The sequence below is a fragment of the Pseudorasbora parva genome, chromosome 9, assembly GCF_024679245.1.
Source record: "Pseudorasbora parva isolate DD20220531a chromosome 9, ASM2467924v1, whole genome shotgun sequence".
In the NCBI taxonomy this organism is placed as follows: domain Eukaryota; kingdom Metazoa; phylum Chordata; class Actinopteri; order Cypriniformes; family Gobionidae; genus Pseudorasbora; species Pseudorasbora parva.
This window is the reverse complement of record NC_090180.1, coordinates 36,974,145-36,990,561: the sequence shown is the minus strand read 5'-3', so window position 1 is coordinate 36,990,561 and position 16,417 is coordinate 36,974,145. Positions and strand designations below refer to the sequence as shown.

The window sequence follows — 16,417 nt, the reverse complement described above, 5'->3', positions numbered from 1 at the left end:
ATATATATATATATATATATATATATATTATTATTATTTTTTTATTTTTATTATTAAATACATATAGCTTTAATTTTATTCATTTTTTATTAATTTTTATTTCAGTTTTTAGTAATTTTTGCACTTAATCTTAAACATTTCCATATTTTATTTGTCTAGAAAACCAATTTAATTTACATTTTTTTAATCTAATCTTTTTAATCTGTCTTTATATTTTATTTCAGCTTAATCTCAATTATCAAATATGGTTTAGTGGTAAATAAGTAATGTGTCAAATGGCATTTTTCATTAAAAAAATGTCCTTAGTTACTACTCAAAAAACATAGTACACAGAATGTGTGTAAGTGTATCAGTGTTTAAGCGCTCAGTTGTGGGCTGTTGTTCCTGTCTCTCTCAGGGACGTCTAAACATGTCGGTGCTGATAAATGACTTATATTCTGGACATCTTCACTCTGGAATACTGAGATATGTGCTCTAGTCATATATATATATATATATATATATATATATATATATATATATATATATATATATATATATATATATATATATATATATATGCCTCTGTGAGTTTGTGAAAAACAGGTTTGATCACCCCCTCTGAGCATCACCACAGCAACTGGCTGGTTATACATCACCTTAAATTAAATCACTATCTCACTGAGATAAATGCCTTCCAAGACACCCCCAAACCTTACCCCCCACTACCACCCCCATGTATCATCCGGAAAAAAGAGAGAAAAATGCAATTCCTTTTACTTTTCAGAGGCAGACTAATGTAGCTGTCAGCCGCAGAAACAGAAAGAGAGGGAACGGACCGCGGCGCACTGTGTTCTGGGAATGGTACGGCGACGGGTGGCAATCTGATGTCACTGTGTGTGTGTGTGTGTGTGACCACTTTATCAGAAAGACAGTTGAAGCGGTAACTGGCATTGATCCTAAAAAAAGAGCGGGTGGCCGAGGCAGTGGATCTGATCAGAGAAGCTTACGGCAGCCTCCCGGGGCCCTGACCTCAGAGTAACAGCCTACAGCCGAGCCCAGAGAGAGAAAACGCGCGATGGACGTGCTGTTAAACACTTTGAGGGTTTAACAGGATCACGTACGTGCCTTTAACAAATATCAAATCTCTAACGTGGGTGTCCTCCAGATTAGAATTGGTTTCAAAAGCTGGAATTTACCAAGAAAATGAATTTCATCCTAAAGGCTTGACTAAACTTTGTACTAAATCTATGGTAATAAAACAGCTCTGGTAAATCTTTTTGAAAGTTCAGCTCATGTTGATTTTGTATGTGGGTTTAAGAGCTAAAACAACCGTCAGCCATGATTACAGCAGGCGTTTAACTATAATAAAACAGTCCTTATTATGAGCTCTTCGGAAAACCACTCTGAAAGATTCGTTCTTGACATTAATCTCTGGCAACCTTGAGGGGATTTTATTTTTAATTTCCCCTCTAATTCACGAGTTATCAAGCGATCATCTGGACATCTTATGAGGCATATTTTCATGACGAGTTACAAAAAGGTTACGGCACAACCACAAGCACACACAAGCATCTCTATCCGGTGTAGACGGTGCGCTCGCTATCTCAAAAGCACACAATAGAGCTCATTGAGTGCTTCCTGCATTAGCATCACATGTCTTATGAACAGAGGGCAGGCATATCTCTGTGATTTCACCCTCAAGACCTGTTCTTCTTTTTCTGCTTTGTTTCTACAAAGAGACGAATATGTTTAACCCTTCGTGAACCCTGTGTGGCTGGAATAGCAGCCATCTACAATGAGCTCTGTGTGTGCGGGAGCGAATTAGCAGTCGTGGCCTCAGGTGCAGAGCTTCAACACAGGGTTAGGTTAGAGATTTACATATTGTAAAAATAAAAAAACCCAGAGGGTAACACCAAATACAGTTAAGGCAGGTGTACAAGATATTCTTCAGGAAAAAATGTTTTGTGTTAATACAAGAAATTGTTCTGTATTGCCTTTTTTTGGTTACACTATTTTAAGGTGTCTGTGTAAGAGTGTAATTACACATTTAAATACTGAGTAATAGTAATTAGTAATAGTAATTCATTTAGGGTTAGTTGAAGTGCTGGGCAATATACCGGTTCATACAGAATACCATTGATTGTTTTTGTTATGATATGAATTTTTATTATACTGCAATACGGGTCAAAAAATACAATTATTTTATGATGCTATTCACTTTATTTAAGCAGTTTATCTTGATTTAACACCATTATATCAGGTCAAATGTAATTGCTTCATGTTATATTGACTTAAAACCGTTACTCTTTGACATAACTTTGATGTTTTTATTTTTAAATAACATGTTTCAATCAAGTAACTCAAACAAACAGGACTTTCACTTTCCATCATGCTTTGCAAAGGGGTTGAAATAGGAAAGAAAATGTTTGCTAAAATGCTATTTTATGCATTTTTAACAAGATGAGAAAATGGGGAGACTGTTTAATGTTTATAGGAAGTGTATGTAAGATTGTAGCCAAAACTGGTACTGCAATCACTATCCCCTCTCCACCTTCCCCCCTGACTCAAGGTTGTCAGATAGACTGCAGGATCCAGCAGGAACATTTGGAGCTGCAGCTGTGGTAACTAGAGCAGATCTGGCAACCCGGATGCTGAAACACTACTGACTTTGTGATTGGTCGATAGGTGAAGAGGGTGGGGCTTTAGGCCAAAATACATGTCAACATCTACATCAGTGGAGGGCTGCAACAACAACTTTTAAATGACAATATCCTGGCCGGACTACTGTTGTCAATGATATAAGTATTTGAAATGAACATGCTTTCTTAATGTCTAGTGACATATCAGGGTACCAATATCATTTTATGATTTATTGAAATACATTTCTTACATACAGTTCCTTTATAATAAAAAATAATACTTAGGGCATGCCACGGATGTAACAAAACTTAAAGGCCCACAGAAATCAAAATTAAATTTGTTTAGCTTTTAATATGACTGTGTTAGCCTTAAAGTTATGAATAAGCTGGTGTGTTCCAAAACAATGACAAAATTTGCATTTATGAGATATAAGCATTCAAAATTTACAGTCTCTCACTTCCGTTAAAACAAATCACAGATTTCGATGACATCATCGCAGACTTCACTTTCTCATCAAATCTTCTGTCCAATCAAAATGCTCTCTAGAATCTAAAGCCCGCCCCCTACACTGCTGAAGCTGCGGCTGAAATCGGTAATTTGTTCACACATTTACTAATTTCTACCTGGTGAAAGGCACATAGTAGACTATATTTGCGATAGGAAACGATTGAGTATAAATATGCTTTCAGTTGAGGCGAATGAAGTCTGGTTTTATATTAGTTTCACACACCGCGGTAGCGCAAACACACCTACAGACCAACGGCTCTGGTCTAAATTTAGACTACAGATGCAGCGCGGATCGTGAGTCGGCGCAGACGACAAACTTATCAGATCCATTTGAATTCTGCACAGAATCAATGCAGCATTTCAAAGCGATATGGAGGAGATTATGATGATAAACGGTTAGAGGAAAGAGGCTTTACCAAACAGAAAGGCTCTAGTCAAACTGTATAGGCTATTAACGAAACGCTATTGGCTGTTTCAAATAAGGGGAGGAGCTGCTAACAGCTGGAGCCGTTTCAGGGGAAATCACGTCGACACATTGAATAATGTGGCCTGTTTCAAGGCATTTCAGTGGGCCTTTAATTTTACTGAAATAAACAATGTTAATTAAATTCAACACAACCCAGTTGCGTGGAACCTGTTGACATAAAAAAATTAAAAATACAACGTATAATTAACGTATATCGCTTAAACAACATTTAGAACACGGCGCAGGGCAATACTGTTTGAGAGGGGTCCCTTTTCACTGTTGCACTGTAGTGAGGACAAAGCTGAGATCACATTACAGCAGATAATTCAAACAACATGCAATGCATGCATGACAGCGTTTTTTGTGCAGAGTGCTCACTATGTGGATCATATAGATAAGACATAGACCGGATTGAGCGCATGTACGTTTTTTATAGACATATATATATTTCATATACTCTAGTGCTCTAAATATGAACCAGCACATATGCACACATATTTAATCAGGTCTTCTTAAAATAAAATATTATTTGCAAATAAGTACACTTGATACAGCCACATGTCTGATCATGAACACGATGACACAATGGATTATTCTGATAAGACAATGATGTAGACCGAAAATTCAAAGAAGAGTGGGCAAAAAAGTAACTATGGGCCCTATCTTGCACCCAGCGCAATTGATTTTGTACACCGACGCATGTGTCATTCCTATTTTGTACCCGCGCCAAGGGCGCTTTTCCCTCCACAGAAGCACGTCGCTAAACTAGTGAATGAACTTGCGCTCCCTGGGCGGTTCAGCGCAAAAAAGGAGGCGTGTTCCGGTGCAAACAATCCCTGGTGCTATTTTGCTGTTCCATTAAACAATTGCGCCACTGACCAGAAAAAATCTAGTCTAAAGTCAGCGGCGCTTTGCGCGTTGTTCATTATGCTATTTTAAGGACGCATGCTTGACCATAATGTATAGCGTGCACAACACGCATAGACTTTGCTCATGAAATCTACACAGATGCAACAGTTATTTTTGCAAATCATAAATTATTACACTAAAAAAATATGAACACATGAGATGACGGAAATCATTGTGGTGTGCCACGAAGATGTGAAAAAATAGGCATAAATCTGGCTTACAAATTATTCAGGCTAATTGTAGTAATTAGGCTAAGGATCAGACCTGTTTGCCCAATAGTAGCAAGACATATATGTATATAAGGTCATCTGACAAATTGGTTTGTCTGTCAAGAACCAGGGAAAAAAAATCGACTGAAAAACTGAAAAAACTGTTTAACTGACGCTGTTTAACCGACGCTATTTTGGGTGGGTTTCTCCCATCCCCATACAACACACCTTCTCTGTCTTTCACTGCTCTTACAAGAACATCAGTCTCCTCGGCTGTGAACCGCTCCTGGCGTGCGCCTGGTAAATACGCCATAATAATAGCAATCCATAATGGAACTTGCGCATCTGCTTTTAAAGGGAATGTGGGATGACGCTCTGATTGGTTTATTCACTTTACGCCCAAACCACACCTATGAATAATGAAGCTACTTCAGACCAACGCATTTTAGATTTGCGCCGGGCGCAAGAGCCATTTATCCCGCCGGGAAAATAGCAACAGTGCTGAGACCCGCCCACAAAGTTACTTGCGCTTCGCGCTTTGACACTTGCGTTTCAGATCGTTAAAATAGGGCCCTATGTCTTTATTCTTTCTGTGTTAAACTGAATTGTCATTTGTTCTGAGACTAGTGCTATTATTGGTTGTTGCCTCCCCACAGCATCATTTTGTGGGGCCTTGCAAACCTGTATTAATTCTATTGTGCAATTTTTCTACAATGTTCACTCGCCATGACAGTAAAATAGGGGCATTCTAAGTCAAGCTACTGCAATATTTCCTCTCTCAATCAGTAGAAAATCTGGTTAACACCCAGCCATGTATGGGAAAAAAAAATACCGTAAAATACTGCAAAACCGGTATAACTGAGAAAAATACCGTCCAGCACTAGTTAGTTGCATGTAATTATGCATGATTTATAGTTATTGCAACAGTAACGTGTAACATGGAAACAAAAATAAAGTGTTACAGTTGTTTCCCCGTATTTTGAATTATGCATTGCATTATTGTCTGTTGTGTTTTAGAATGAAGTCCTTTTCTATGGATTTTTTTTTCTTACAGTGATCACATGATGCTATTATGTGTTAAAAACAAACTTTGAGGAATAAAAGAAGTTATGACAAGTTTTATATTCTTTTTAATACTTATTTCACTCCGGAAATAAGTAAAAACAGATTCAGTTGATCAAAAGTGACAGTAGACTTTTTAAGTTGTTACAAAAATGTATATTTCAACTAAATGCTATACTTTTGAAAAATGTCATTGTTTTCAATATTGATAAAAATAAGAAATGTTTTCTAAAGGATGATGTGACGCCAAGGACAGGATTAATGGTTTTGCCATCACAGGACTAAATTATGTTTTAAAGTAAATTACAATATATAAAACAGTACTTTAAAATTGCAATAACATTTTATAATGTTTTAAATAAGTACACTGTAAAAAAAATATTTAGAAAAAAAGTTACCTGGTTGCCTTAAATTTTTGAGTTCATTGAAATTAAAATTTTGAGTTAATACAATGACAATTTTTTGAGATTCGACAACCTTTATTAAAATAGTATTAAACGATTTTGTAAGCATATTGGGTAATTGTGTGTGTTTTATTTCTGATGATGCAGTGAAACATGCCAAATAGTGCTATTTTCATGATTTTTCAAATTTTGTATGTGGTTCAGATACAAAAATATTTTGAGTTTCTATTTATTAAACAAATTTCCTTCATTGTATCGACTCAAATTTTTAATTTCAATAAACTCAAAATTTTAAGGCAACCAGGTTACTTACTTTTTTAAGTTAAACCAACAAAAAACAACCAATTTTTTTTACAGTGTATGTGGCTTCTTTCAAACACATTAAAAAAGTAATAATCCCCCCCCCCCCCAAAAAAAATAAATAAATAAAAATAAACAGTAATGCTAATTAATTAAATAGAACAAAAATATTTTCTCAAACCTTAATAGAATGATTTTTCCAACTGTATCTGATCCCTTGCTAAGAAACATCTAAAGACACGCACCAAATTATGAATAGCTTATGTTGTTGCACTGTTGTCATCTTGGATAAAAAGCGTCTGATAAATGAGCAAATGTAAAATGTAAATGTGACTATTAAAGGCCCGAAATAAAGATTAAGCCGTCATTGTCTCTGGTGAAGATAACAGCATGGATCCAGGTCTACATGTGTTGTGATATCTAGGACAGAGTTTTAAAAACCATATCCACTTAGATAAAGCTGTCACAGCACACGGCTGTCAGAGGCATTTTGCACAGAATCTCTTGAACTCTATACGTACTTACCGGGGAAAATTGCTGGATAAATCTATTCCCAGCGGAGTTCCTCTGACCTACATGTTTGTATTGCGGGTTTGAAAAAAAAAAAAAAAAGAATACCTGCAACAAACTCAGTAATCAATATCACATAACACCTCATCTGTGTAATGCAGTGCCCCTGTGATTTAGTTCTAACCGGGACTGTAGGATAATCATTAAAGGAAACAGACCTTTGTTGCAGGTGATTTGACATTCACGGTGAGTGCGTAGGCGATAAAAAATTGCAGATACGAGGCGGATTGTGTAATTGCGTATGGGGAGGGAGGCGCACCAGCTTGAGCGCATGTGTATAAACATAATGTTTGTGTGCAGTGGCACACAAGAGTTTTACATTTGGCCTGCAGTCGTCCCATCAGGACCCCAAGCGGTGACACCCCTTAACAAGCTCAAATCAGGCAAGCAGATTGGCTCATTCTCAATGCTTTCTCACCCATAGAGCGAGAACCCCTATTGCAAATAGAGTATTGATTTTACCCCCCCATTAAAGCGGTTTTATTTCGACAGCGGTTACTGTGGGAACAGCTGAACTCATATCTCCATATATTCCTGGGCTTTGATATACAAGGTAGTAACTTATAGGATTAAAGAGATATTGACCAGGTTGACGCCCCGACGGCCCACTTTGTGTCATCCCGCTACGATTATGAACAAAAAGAACAAAAGGCGCTGTTCTTCAACTTTACAATCTTATCGATTTTCCAAATGGTGTTTTAACTAAATGACACATGATGTACTTAGCAACTTAGAGTTGCTTTCCAAGTCCTCGTTGTTGGCAAGAACAGCACAGAGGCTCTGAGGGACATCGCAGCCCTTAATCTACCACAAGAGTTAACGTAATTTAACACAAGAGTTTAAACTTAGGGCTTTAAACTTTCATTGTCCCCTAAACAAAAGAGCGGCGGTTTTAATGAATGCTTTCTCGAAATAGCAGCCACTTCGTTAGGAGGAAAATCCTTTGCGCTGGAAAGAGCCCGATGAGAGAAGATGATAGCCTCCTCCAAATTGAATGCTTCCAGATTAGGCGATTGTTGGCACATAAAGGAGGAAATGAGAGATACGGAAAGATCATAACTTTTCTGACAAATGACGAGATAGCAATTAAAAGGGCCATTTCCAAAGCTTTCTTTTAGTCCCACCATCTACATAACAATGGAAGCAATCACAGCGAGAGGGAGGGTTTGGAACATTATTCTGATAAAGTGCTGCTGATTGGGCCCTCTGTTTTGCATTTGTTGATCAGGGAAGCAGTATAAAACACACACAATAAAAACTACCTTTACAAAAGCATCTTTGTGTGCATTACTACAATGAGTCCTGAAAGATAACATTGGGAGGACAGAATCGTTTTGGAAAATGGTCTCAGTATTATATGTAGCATTGCTAACAATGTTCTACATTATGAAAAATACTAAACCACAATAATAACGAGCCTTTAAAAATATGAATTAAAGGGTTAGTTCGCCCTAAAATAAAACTGATGTTATTCATGACCCACCCTAATGTCGTTTCACACCCGTAAGCCCTCCGTTCATCTTCGGAACACAGTTTAAGATATTTTATATTTAGTCCGAGAGCGTATGGAAGTGTATGCACACTGTACTGTCCATGTCCAGAAAGGGAATAAAAACATCATCAAAGTAGTCCATATGTGACATCAGTTGATTAATTAGAATCTCTTATGTGTTATTTTTGGAGCAAAATGTATTTTCAATGCTTCAAGAGATTCAAGAGATATATTTTTTTATTAGTTACGGGGAAAAAAGGACCCTAGCGAAAGCTGTTTGTCAGTGTTTTCAGTCAGGTTACAAAAAACATTCCAGGGTTTACAAATTAATTTTCATTTTTTCCATTACTTTTGTAGATGTTTGAGATTACTGGATTTTTAATCTTACAAGGATATCCTACAAGGATTTTTTAGAGACTGCACTCAACAAAAAAGTTATTTTTGCATGAAGACAGAGGTCAAAGTGCAAAATGCATTGCTTTCACTCAAATCGCTACTTTAGAGTCTGTGTGCCAATGAAATATTTTAGAGCTGAGCAAAACTAAAAGAACAAAATATTCACTATAAAATTATTTTATTTTTGCATTCATTGAAATGAATTAAAATAGTGACTCATTTGTGAATAGTGAAGAAGCTTATGAATGATAATTCATTGATAAATTGGAGACCGTCTGCATATTTCAGGTTTTTTAAGGCTGTTTCTCCATCCAAAATGGAAGGATTTTAATGCTGAGAGCGGTTAGAGATGGATGTTTTGAATAACTGTTTGGAGTTAAAGGTTAGCGAGCTGTCCCTGCTGTTCCCTTGCCCTCTCCTCGGCCCTGCAGCCACTGACCTGCTGAGCAGTGATCTGTGAAATTGCCTTTCTTTGCTGTCATACGTGCAACTATTCACAACCCCCAAAGCCAGAATACATGCGGCCATATGGACAGTGACATGACTATCACTTTACCCTTTCAGAATCTGTAATATGCTTAGTTAAAATTAATATATTGAAGTATATTTCACAAGACAAATTACAAATGATCACAAAAATAATCTTACACAAGTTGTAAATAAAAAGGTAATACTTTATTTTACATATGTCGTTGGTAAATACGTTAAATAAAGCATAATTACATGCAAATAACCCAAACCCAAACCCTTATCCAATCACTACTTGCTGGTAATTAATATTACAGTCACATTTAGTTTAGGCTCCAATTCTCACTATTAACTAACAATTAACTACAAATTTAGCCAAAATAAACTCCTAATTACTGCTTATTTATAGTTAGGTAGTTGTTAAGATTAGGGATGTAAAATATATTGTCATGCAGAATAAGGCATTAATATGTGCTTTATAGGTACTAATAAACAGCCAATATCCTAGTAATATGCATGCTAATAAGAAACTAGTTAATAGTCGAGTCCCCCAAATAAAGTGTAACCACCCCCCCAAAAATTATATATTTTGGTAACAATTTATTTTAGTGTCTTTATTACATATGTTACTACATGTACTTACTGTATTAATAACAGTAAATTATGCATGACTATACTAGGTACTGGGTAAAATTAAGGATGTAGAATATGGTCATGCAGAAATAGGCATTAATATGTGCTCTATAAGTACTAATAAACAGCCAATATCCTAGTAATATGCATGCTAATAAGAAACTAGTTAATAGTGAGAAATGGAGCAATATTACTTAATGAGTGTTACCAGTAGGGGAGTGTGAGGCACAACCTAATGTGGGGTTAGTCGTAACATGCATGGTTTAAAAACCTTTCAAACATGCCAGGATGACGGAACTTATTGTATTTACTAGTTGCCATATCAACATTAGAACAAATTGCAGTTAAATAAAAAATAAATAAATAAATAAAATAAAAACCTTTGGAAGATATCACTCAACATTTATTTAACCATAGCAAAAGTTAATTTATAAAAGTTTACCTTTCATCTCTGTTTTTTTTTTTTTTTTTTTTTTTTTAAATAAGACAACTCTATATATATAGCTCACGTCTATATATATATATATATATATATATATATATATATATATATATATATATATATATATATATATATATATATATATATATATATATATATATATATATATATATATATATATATATTTATATATATATATATTTTATATTATATCTGCTATTTAACAGTTGAGATGGTTCTTTAATGCTGATCTAACAGCAGAAGACGTGAGCCGTGATTTAAATCCCAGTCGTACAGGTGGGGTGCGTTGTAACACTGCGTTACAATGATCCCCTATTAGAACTACACTATTTTGAATTCCACTATATTCCACACTTTTATGAATTCTTTTGAGAAACCACAAGAAAAGTTTGAATAATGACTGAGGGTCCATGTTCAGAAATTATGAATTATTATGTTTTGAACTATGCTGTATAGCTGGACATAAACCAGTCAGGTTTCAAAAAGGGCCACTCAACTGAGACTGCATTACTGTCAGTTACTGAAGCCCTGCGGATGGCAAAAGCTGCATCCAAATCATCAGTCCTCATCCTCCTTGATCTATCTGCTGCCTTTGACACTGTGAATCATCTGATTCTTCTGTCCACCCTCTCATCACTGGGCATCACAGGGATTCCACTCTACTGGTTTGAGTCCTATCTCACAGGTAGGTATTTCAAGGTTGCCTGGAGAGGAGAGGTACCGAAAGCACATCAACTGACCACAGGGGTTCCACAGGGTTCAGTGCTTGGACCTCTCCTCTTCTCCATTTACACTACATCATTGGAACCCATCATTACGGCACATGTGCTCTCATATCATTGTTATGCCAATGACACACAACTCTACCTCAGCCAGATGATCCCACAGTACATGCACGAATCTCAAGCTGCCTGGCGGATATCTCGGCATGGATGAAAAAACATCACCTGCAGCTCAACATAGCAAACACTGACCTGCTCGTCTTCCCTGCTAATCTGACCCTACAACATATCTGTAACATCTGACTCTACATTGGCTATCACTCGCTGACTGTATCAAATTCAAAGCTCTGACTCTTGCTTATGGATCCACCACAAGCTCGGCACCCGCATACTTCAACTTGCTCCTACGAGTAAAATATATATATTTGTATTATATCAGATAACATTTTAAGCTGTCATTTGCTCATGTTACAGTGCCCCTCACATGTTATAATGTACCCCACCTATGGGGCATGTTGTCACATTTCACTTCTATTCTTTCGGGGTAGATCAAGAAAAAAGTATACACTGTATTAATGAAACAAAACCACATAATTGTACTAGACGTGTGCAATTAATGTGGGGAAAAAATAAATACTCTGACTCCAAGTGGATTTACACAAACTGAGACAGTCAAAAGCCATGGTTTGTGCCCCACCCCGTTACTTGGCAATTAAATTGTATTTATACTGTAATAAGGATACATTTTTTACATGACACACATCTTACGCATTATAAAATTACTAAACAAACAGGTCATTCTCAAAAAATTTGCATATTGTGATAAAGTTCATTATTTTCCATAATGTAATGATAAAAATTTAACTTTCATATATTTTAGATTCATTGCACACCAACTGAAATATTTCAGGTATTTTATTGTATTAATACTGATGATTTTGGCTAAAAAAAAAAAGCATATTTCATCCGACCAATAAAAGAAAAGTGTTTTTAATACAAAAAAAGTCAATCTTCAAATAATTATGTTAATACTTGGTCGGGAATCCTTTTGCAGAAATGACTGCTTCAGTGCGGCGTGGCATGGAGGCGATCAGCCTGTGGCACTGCTGAGGTGTTCTGGAGGCCCAGGATGCTTCGATAGCGGCCTTAAGCTCATCCAGAGTGTTGGGTCTTGCGTCTCTCAACTTTCTCTTCACAATATCCCACCGATTCTCTAAGGGGTTCAGGTCAGGAGAGTTGGCAGGCCAATTGAGCACAGTAATACCATGGTCAGTAAACCATTTACCGGTGGTTTTGGCACTGTGAGCAGGTGCCAGGTCGTGCTGAAAAACAAAATCTTCATCTCCATAAAGCTTTTCAGCAGATGGAAGCATGAAGTGCTCCAAAATCTCCTGATAGCTAGCTGCATTGACCCTGCCCTTGATAAAACACAGTGGACCAACACCAGCAGCTGACATGGCACCCCAGACCATCACTGACTATGGGTACTTGACACTGGACTTCAGGCATTTTGGCATTTCCTTCTCCCCAGTCTTCCTCCAGACTCTGGCACCTTGATTTCCAAATGACATGCAAAATTTGCTTTCATCCGAAAAAAGTACTTTGGACCACTGAGCAACAGTCCAGTGCTGCTTCTCTGTAGCCCAAAGTGGCTTGACCTGGGGAATGCTGCACCTGTAGCCCATTTCCTGCTCACGGTGGCTCTGGATGTTTCTACTCCAGACTCAGTCCACTGCTTCCGCAGGTCCCCCAAGGTCTGGAATCGGTCCTTCTCCACAATCTTCCTCAGAGTTCGGTCACCGCTTCTCGTTGTGCAGCGTTTTTTGCCACACTTTTTCCTTCCCACAGACTTCCCACTGAGGTGCCTTGATACAGCACTCTGGGAAAAGCCTATTAGTTCAGAAATTTATTTCTGTGTCTTACCCTCTCGCTTGAGGGTGTCAATGATGGCCTTCTGGACAGGGTCGGGTCGGCAGCCTTACCCATGATTGTGGATTTGAGTAATGAACCAGGCTGGGAGTTTTTAAAAGCCTCAGGAATCTTTTGCAGGTGTTTAGAGTTAATTAGTTGATTCAAATGAGTAGGTTAATAGCTCACTTAGAGAACCTTTTCATGATATGCTAATTTTTTGAGACAGGAATTTTAGGTTTTCATGAGCTGTATGCTAAAATCATCAGTATTAAAACAATAAAAGACCTAAAATATTTCAGTTGGTGTGCAATGAATCTAAAATATATGAAAGTTTAATTTTTATCATTACATTATGGAAAATAATTAACTTTATCACAATATGCTATTTTTTTGAGAAGGACCTGTATAAGCGGTGTACATTTATAACCCCTCGCGCTTGTTTCTAAGAATGTCTCATATTTTCCCTCTACATCTCTTCTCTAAACTTTCTTTTACCCTGTCAAAAGCAGGCTTTTTTTAGATTCCGACAGAGGACCGGCCTATTCCATGAAGACAGAGGTCAAAGTGCAGCCCAATGTTGAATTCATTACTCTCACTTAAACCGCTACTTTGTTCTTCCAAATAGTCTGCGTGCTCCAAAAGATACTGAACTGAGCTTTAACCCTGAGCCCCTGATATTTGCTCAGGACATAAATACACCACTTATAACTGGAATACAGGCAATTAGGCAGCATCTGCCTTTTCAAAATGAAAAGCAAACTCGATTTACGAAGAAAATAGTTCTGTAAACTGCACAAACCAATGCTAACAAAAGGTCAAAATTAGCATTCTGCTTTAGAGAGAACAGAGCGAAAAATGAATAAGAAATGTCGAGACTTTGCTGTTCGTATGTGTGCTGCTGAATATTTATGACACTTAAAACATCCAATTAACTATTTAAATGATTAATATTCATGCAGTCATAAATATGCATACTCTCATTGTTGTGCTCTATAGGTAGTGTGGAGAGCCGCAGACGTCGGTTCAGTCATAATGACACTTGAAAGAAAGGGTTTTTGTTTGGCGTCTGTTGAAAGCTGAAGTTCTTGGATAAGCTTTCCCCCATTACTGATGAGATAATGAGACTCTTAAAGGCTTCCAACACATATAGCCCAGCGTAAGTCTATCTCTATCTGTGATTAAGATCCAATTTAGACAACGGCAATAGGCCACAAACATATACGTGCAAAACGGTAGTCAAAGGTCGGAGAGACAAGCGTTAAAAGGGAAAACAAACACAGAATTTTCTACGCGAGCAGAAAGTGTCCTCAAATTAAAGGGTTAGTTCACCCCAAAATGAAATTTCTTTCATTAGTGACTCACCCCAATGTCGTTCCACATCCGTAAGACCTCCGTTCATCCTCGGAAAACAGTTTAAGATATTTTTGATTTGGTCCGAGTCCTTTCTGTCCTTTGAATGTAAGTGTAAGCCCACTTGCTGTCCACGTCCAGAAGGTAATGAAAATATCATCAAAGTAGTCCATATGTGACATCCGTTGGTTAGTTAGACTCTTTTGAAGCGTTGACAATACATTTTGATCCAAAAATAACAAAAAAAAAAAAAAAAACTTTATTCAGCATTGTCTTCTCTTCCGCGTTTGTTTTCAAAACCTCAGATAAAGAATCAAACGGTTGCGAATCAGCAGATTGATTCGTAATTCATTTTGCCAATGTCACGTGATTTCAGCAGTTTGCTAGTTTGACACGCAATCCTGAATCATGAATCATGACCGTTTAATTCTTTATTTGAGGAACACGGAAGAGAAGACAATGCTGGATAAAGTCGTATTTTTCGTTATTTTTGGACCAAAATGTATTGTTGACGCTTCAAAAGAGTCTTACTAACCAACTGATGTCACATATGGACTACTTTGATAATATTTTCATTACCTTCTGGATGTGGACAGCAAGTGGGCATACACTTACATTCAAAGGAGAGAAAGGCCTCGGACTAAATCTAAAATATGTTAAACTGTGTTCCGAGGATGAATGAAGGTCTTACGGGTGTGGGACAACATTGGAGTGAGTCATTAATGGAATAAATTTCATTTTTGGGTGAACTAACCCTTTAAAGTTCCTACATTCAATCCAAAATGTATTCAGACACCTTCAACATTTTCTCACATTATAGCAGTTTACTCGCTATAGTTTAAAAAATGGTAATAACACTTGGAATATGACAAGAGCCAATTACCAATTTAGTTCAACCAATTACCAAGCAATGCTTTATATTGTTCAGTCTGTGTTAATAAAGGCCTTCTGAATTGAAGCTATGCATTTGTGTAAGAAACAATATCCATATTTAAAACTTTATAAACTGTAATCTCGAACTTCCTCTAACTGTCATACGCATGTTTACGAGAGACTGGCGTTCCAGTGTATGACGTAGGGTGCTCCGGTGAGAATATGCTAGTTCTCGTTTTGCTTTAGTTTGCTTTAGTATGCTGTAGTTTGCATTTTGCTCTAACTACATTTGGGTCCATTTACAGATGGAATGTTTAGTCATGCTTTAACCGAGAATCTAGGCTTGCTCTGCAGTATATCTGCTGTAGCGAGTCTTTGTCTTCCAATCCTCTTGTGTGGTCAGATCCAACTCAACAGATCCATTCAGGTGGAACAGTCGAGCTCTGTTTCTGTCCTCCCCGAGGCTGAGCACATCAGTGCGTATACAGCACACCTCCATCTGGCTCTTAATCACAACGCCATGAAAACACTCCGTGACCGCTGTGGCGGAAAAGGTTGTCGGTGTAGTCACAATAATCTTATTTTGTCACCACGCACTGAGCAATGGACTCAAGTGTGCAATTGAAAACCTGCAAAACTATTTCTGAAACAGCTTATTTTCCCCTCAGTGTTTACAACGAAGTGTATGTTTACACACTTGAAAGTCTATCATTTTAAAAGCCTTTGGGTGAAGGTGAACACGAAGGTACATGTAAGACACTTACATCTGGTGACGACTCCCTCCAGTCGAATGATGTTGGGGTGGTCGAACTGGCCCATGATGCTGGCCTCGCTCAGGAAGTCCCGCCTCTGCTTCTCGGAGTATCCTGCCTTCAGACTTTTGATGGCCACGTAGATTTCTCTCTTGCTGGGGAGCTTCAGACGACCACTGCAAACCTCACCAAACTCACCTGGGGATCAACACACGGCTACCATCAGCACATCAGCGTCAGACTATGGCAGGTTTTTGAAGGAAATATGCATAAATAATATCCTTGACTGACTTTGGACCCTGATTTCA

The 16,417-nt window shown here is 37.4% G+C and overlaps 1 protein-coding gene across 1 annotated transcript in view; it reads right to left on the bottom strand.

Moving 5' to 3' along the window:
* epha4b (eph receptor A4b) overlaps positions 1–16,417 on the bottom strand; it is a 182,162-nt gene that overhangs the window by 22,766 nt on the left and 142,979 nt on the right. The window contains exon 11 of the mRNA XM_067452466.1: positions 16,122–16,307. Within this exon, the coding sequence (XP_067308567.1) occupies positions 16,122–16,307 (186 nt within the window). The remainder of the gene's footprint in view (positions 1–16,121; positions 16,308–16,417) is intronic.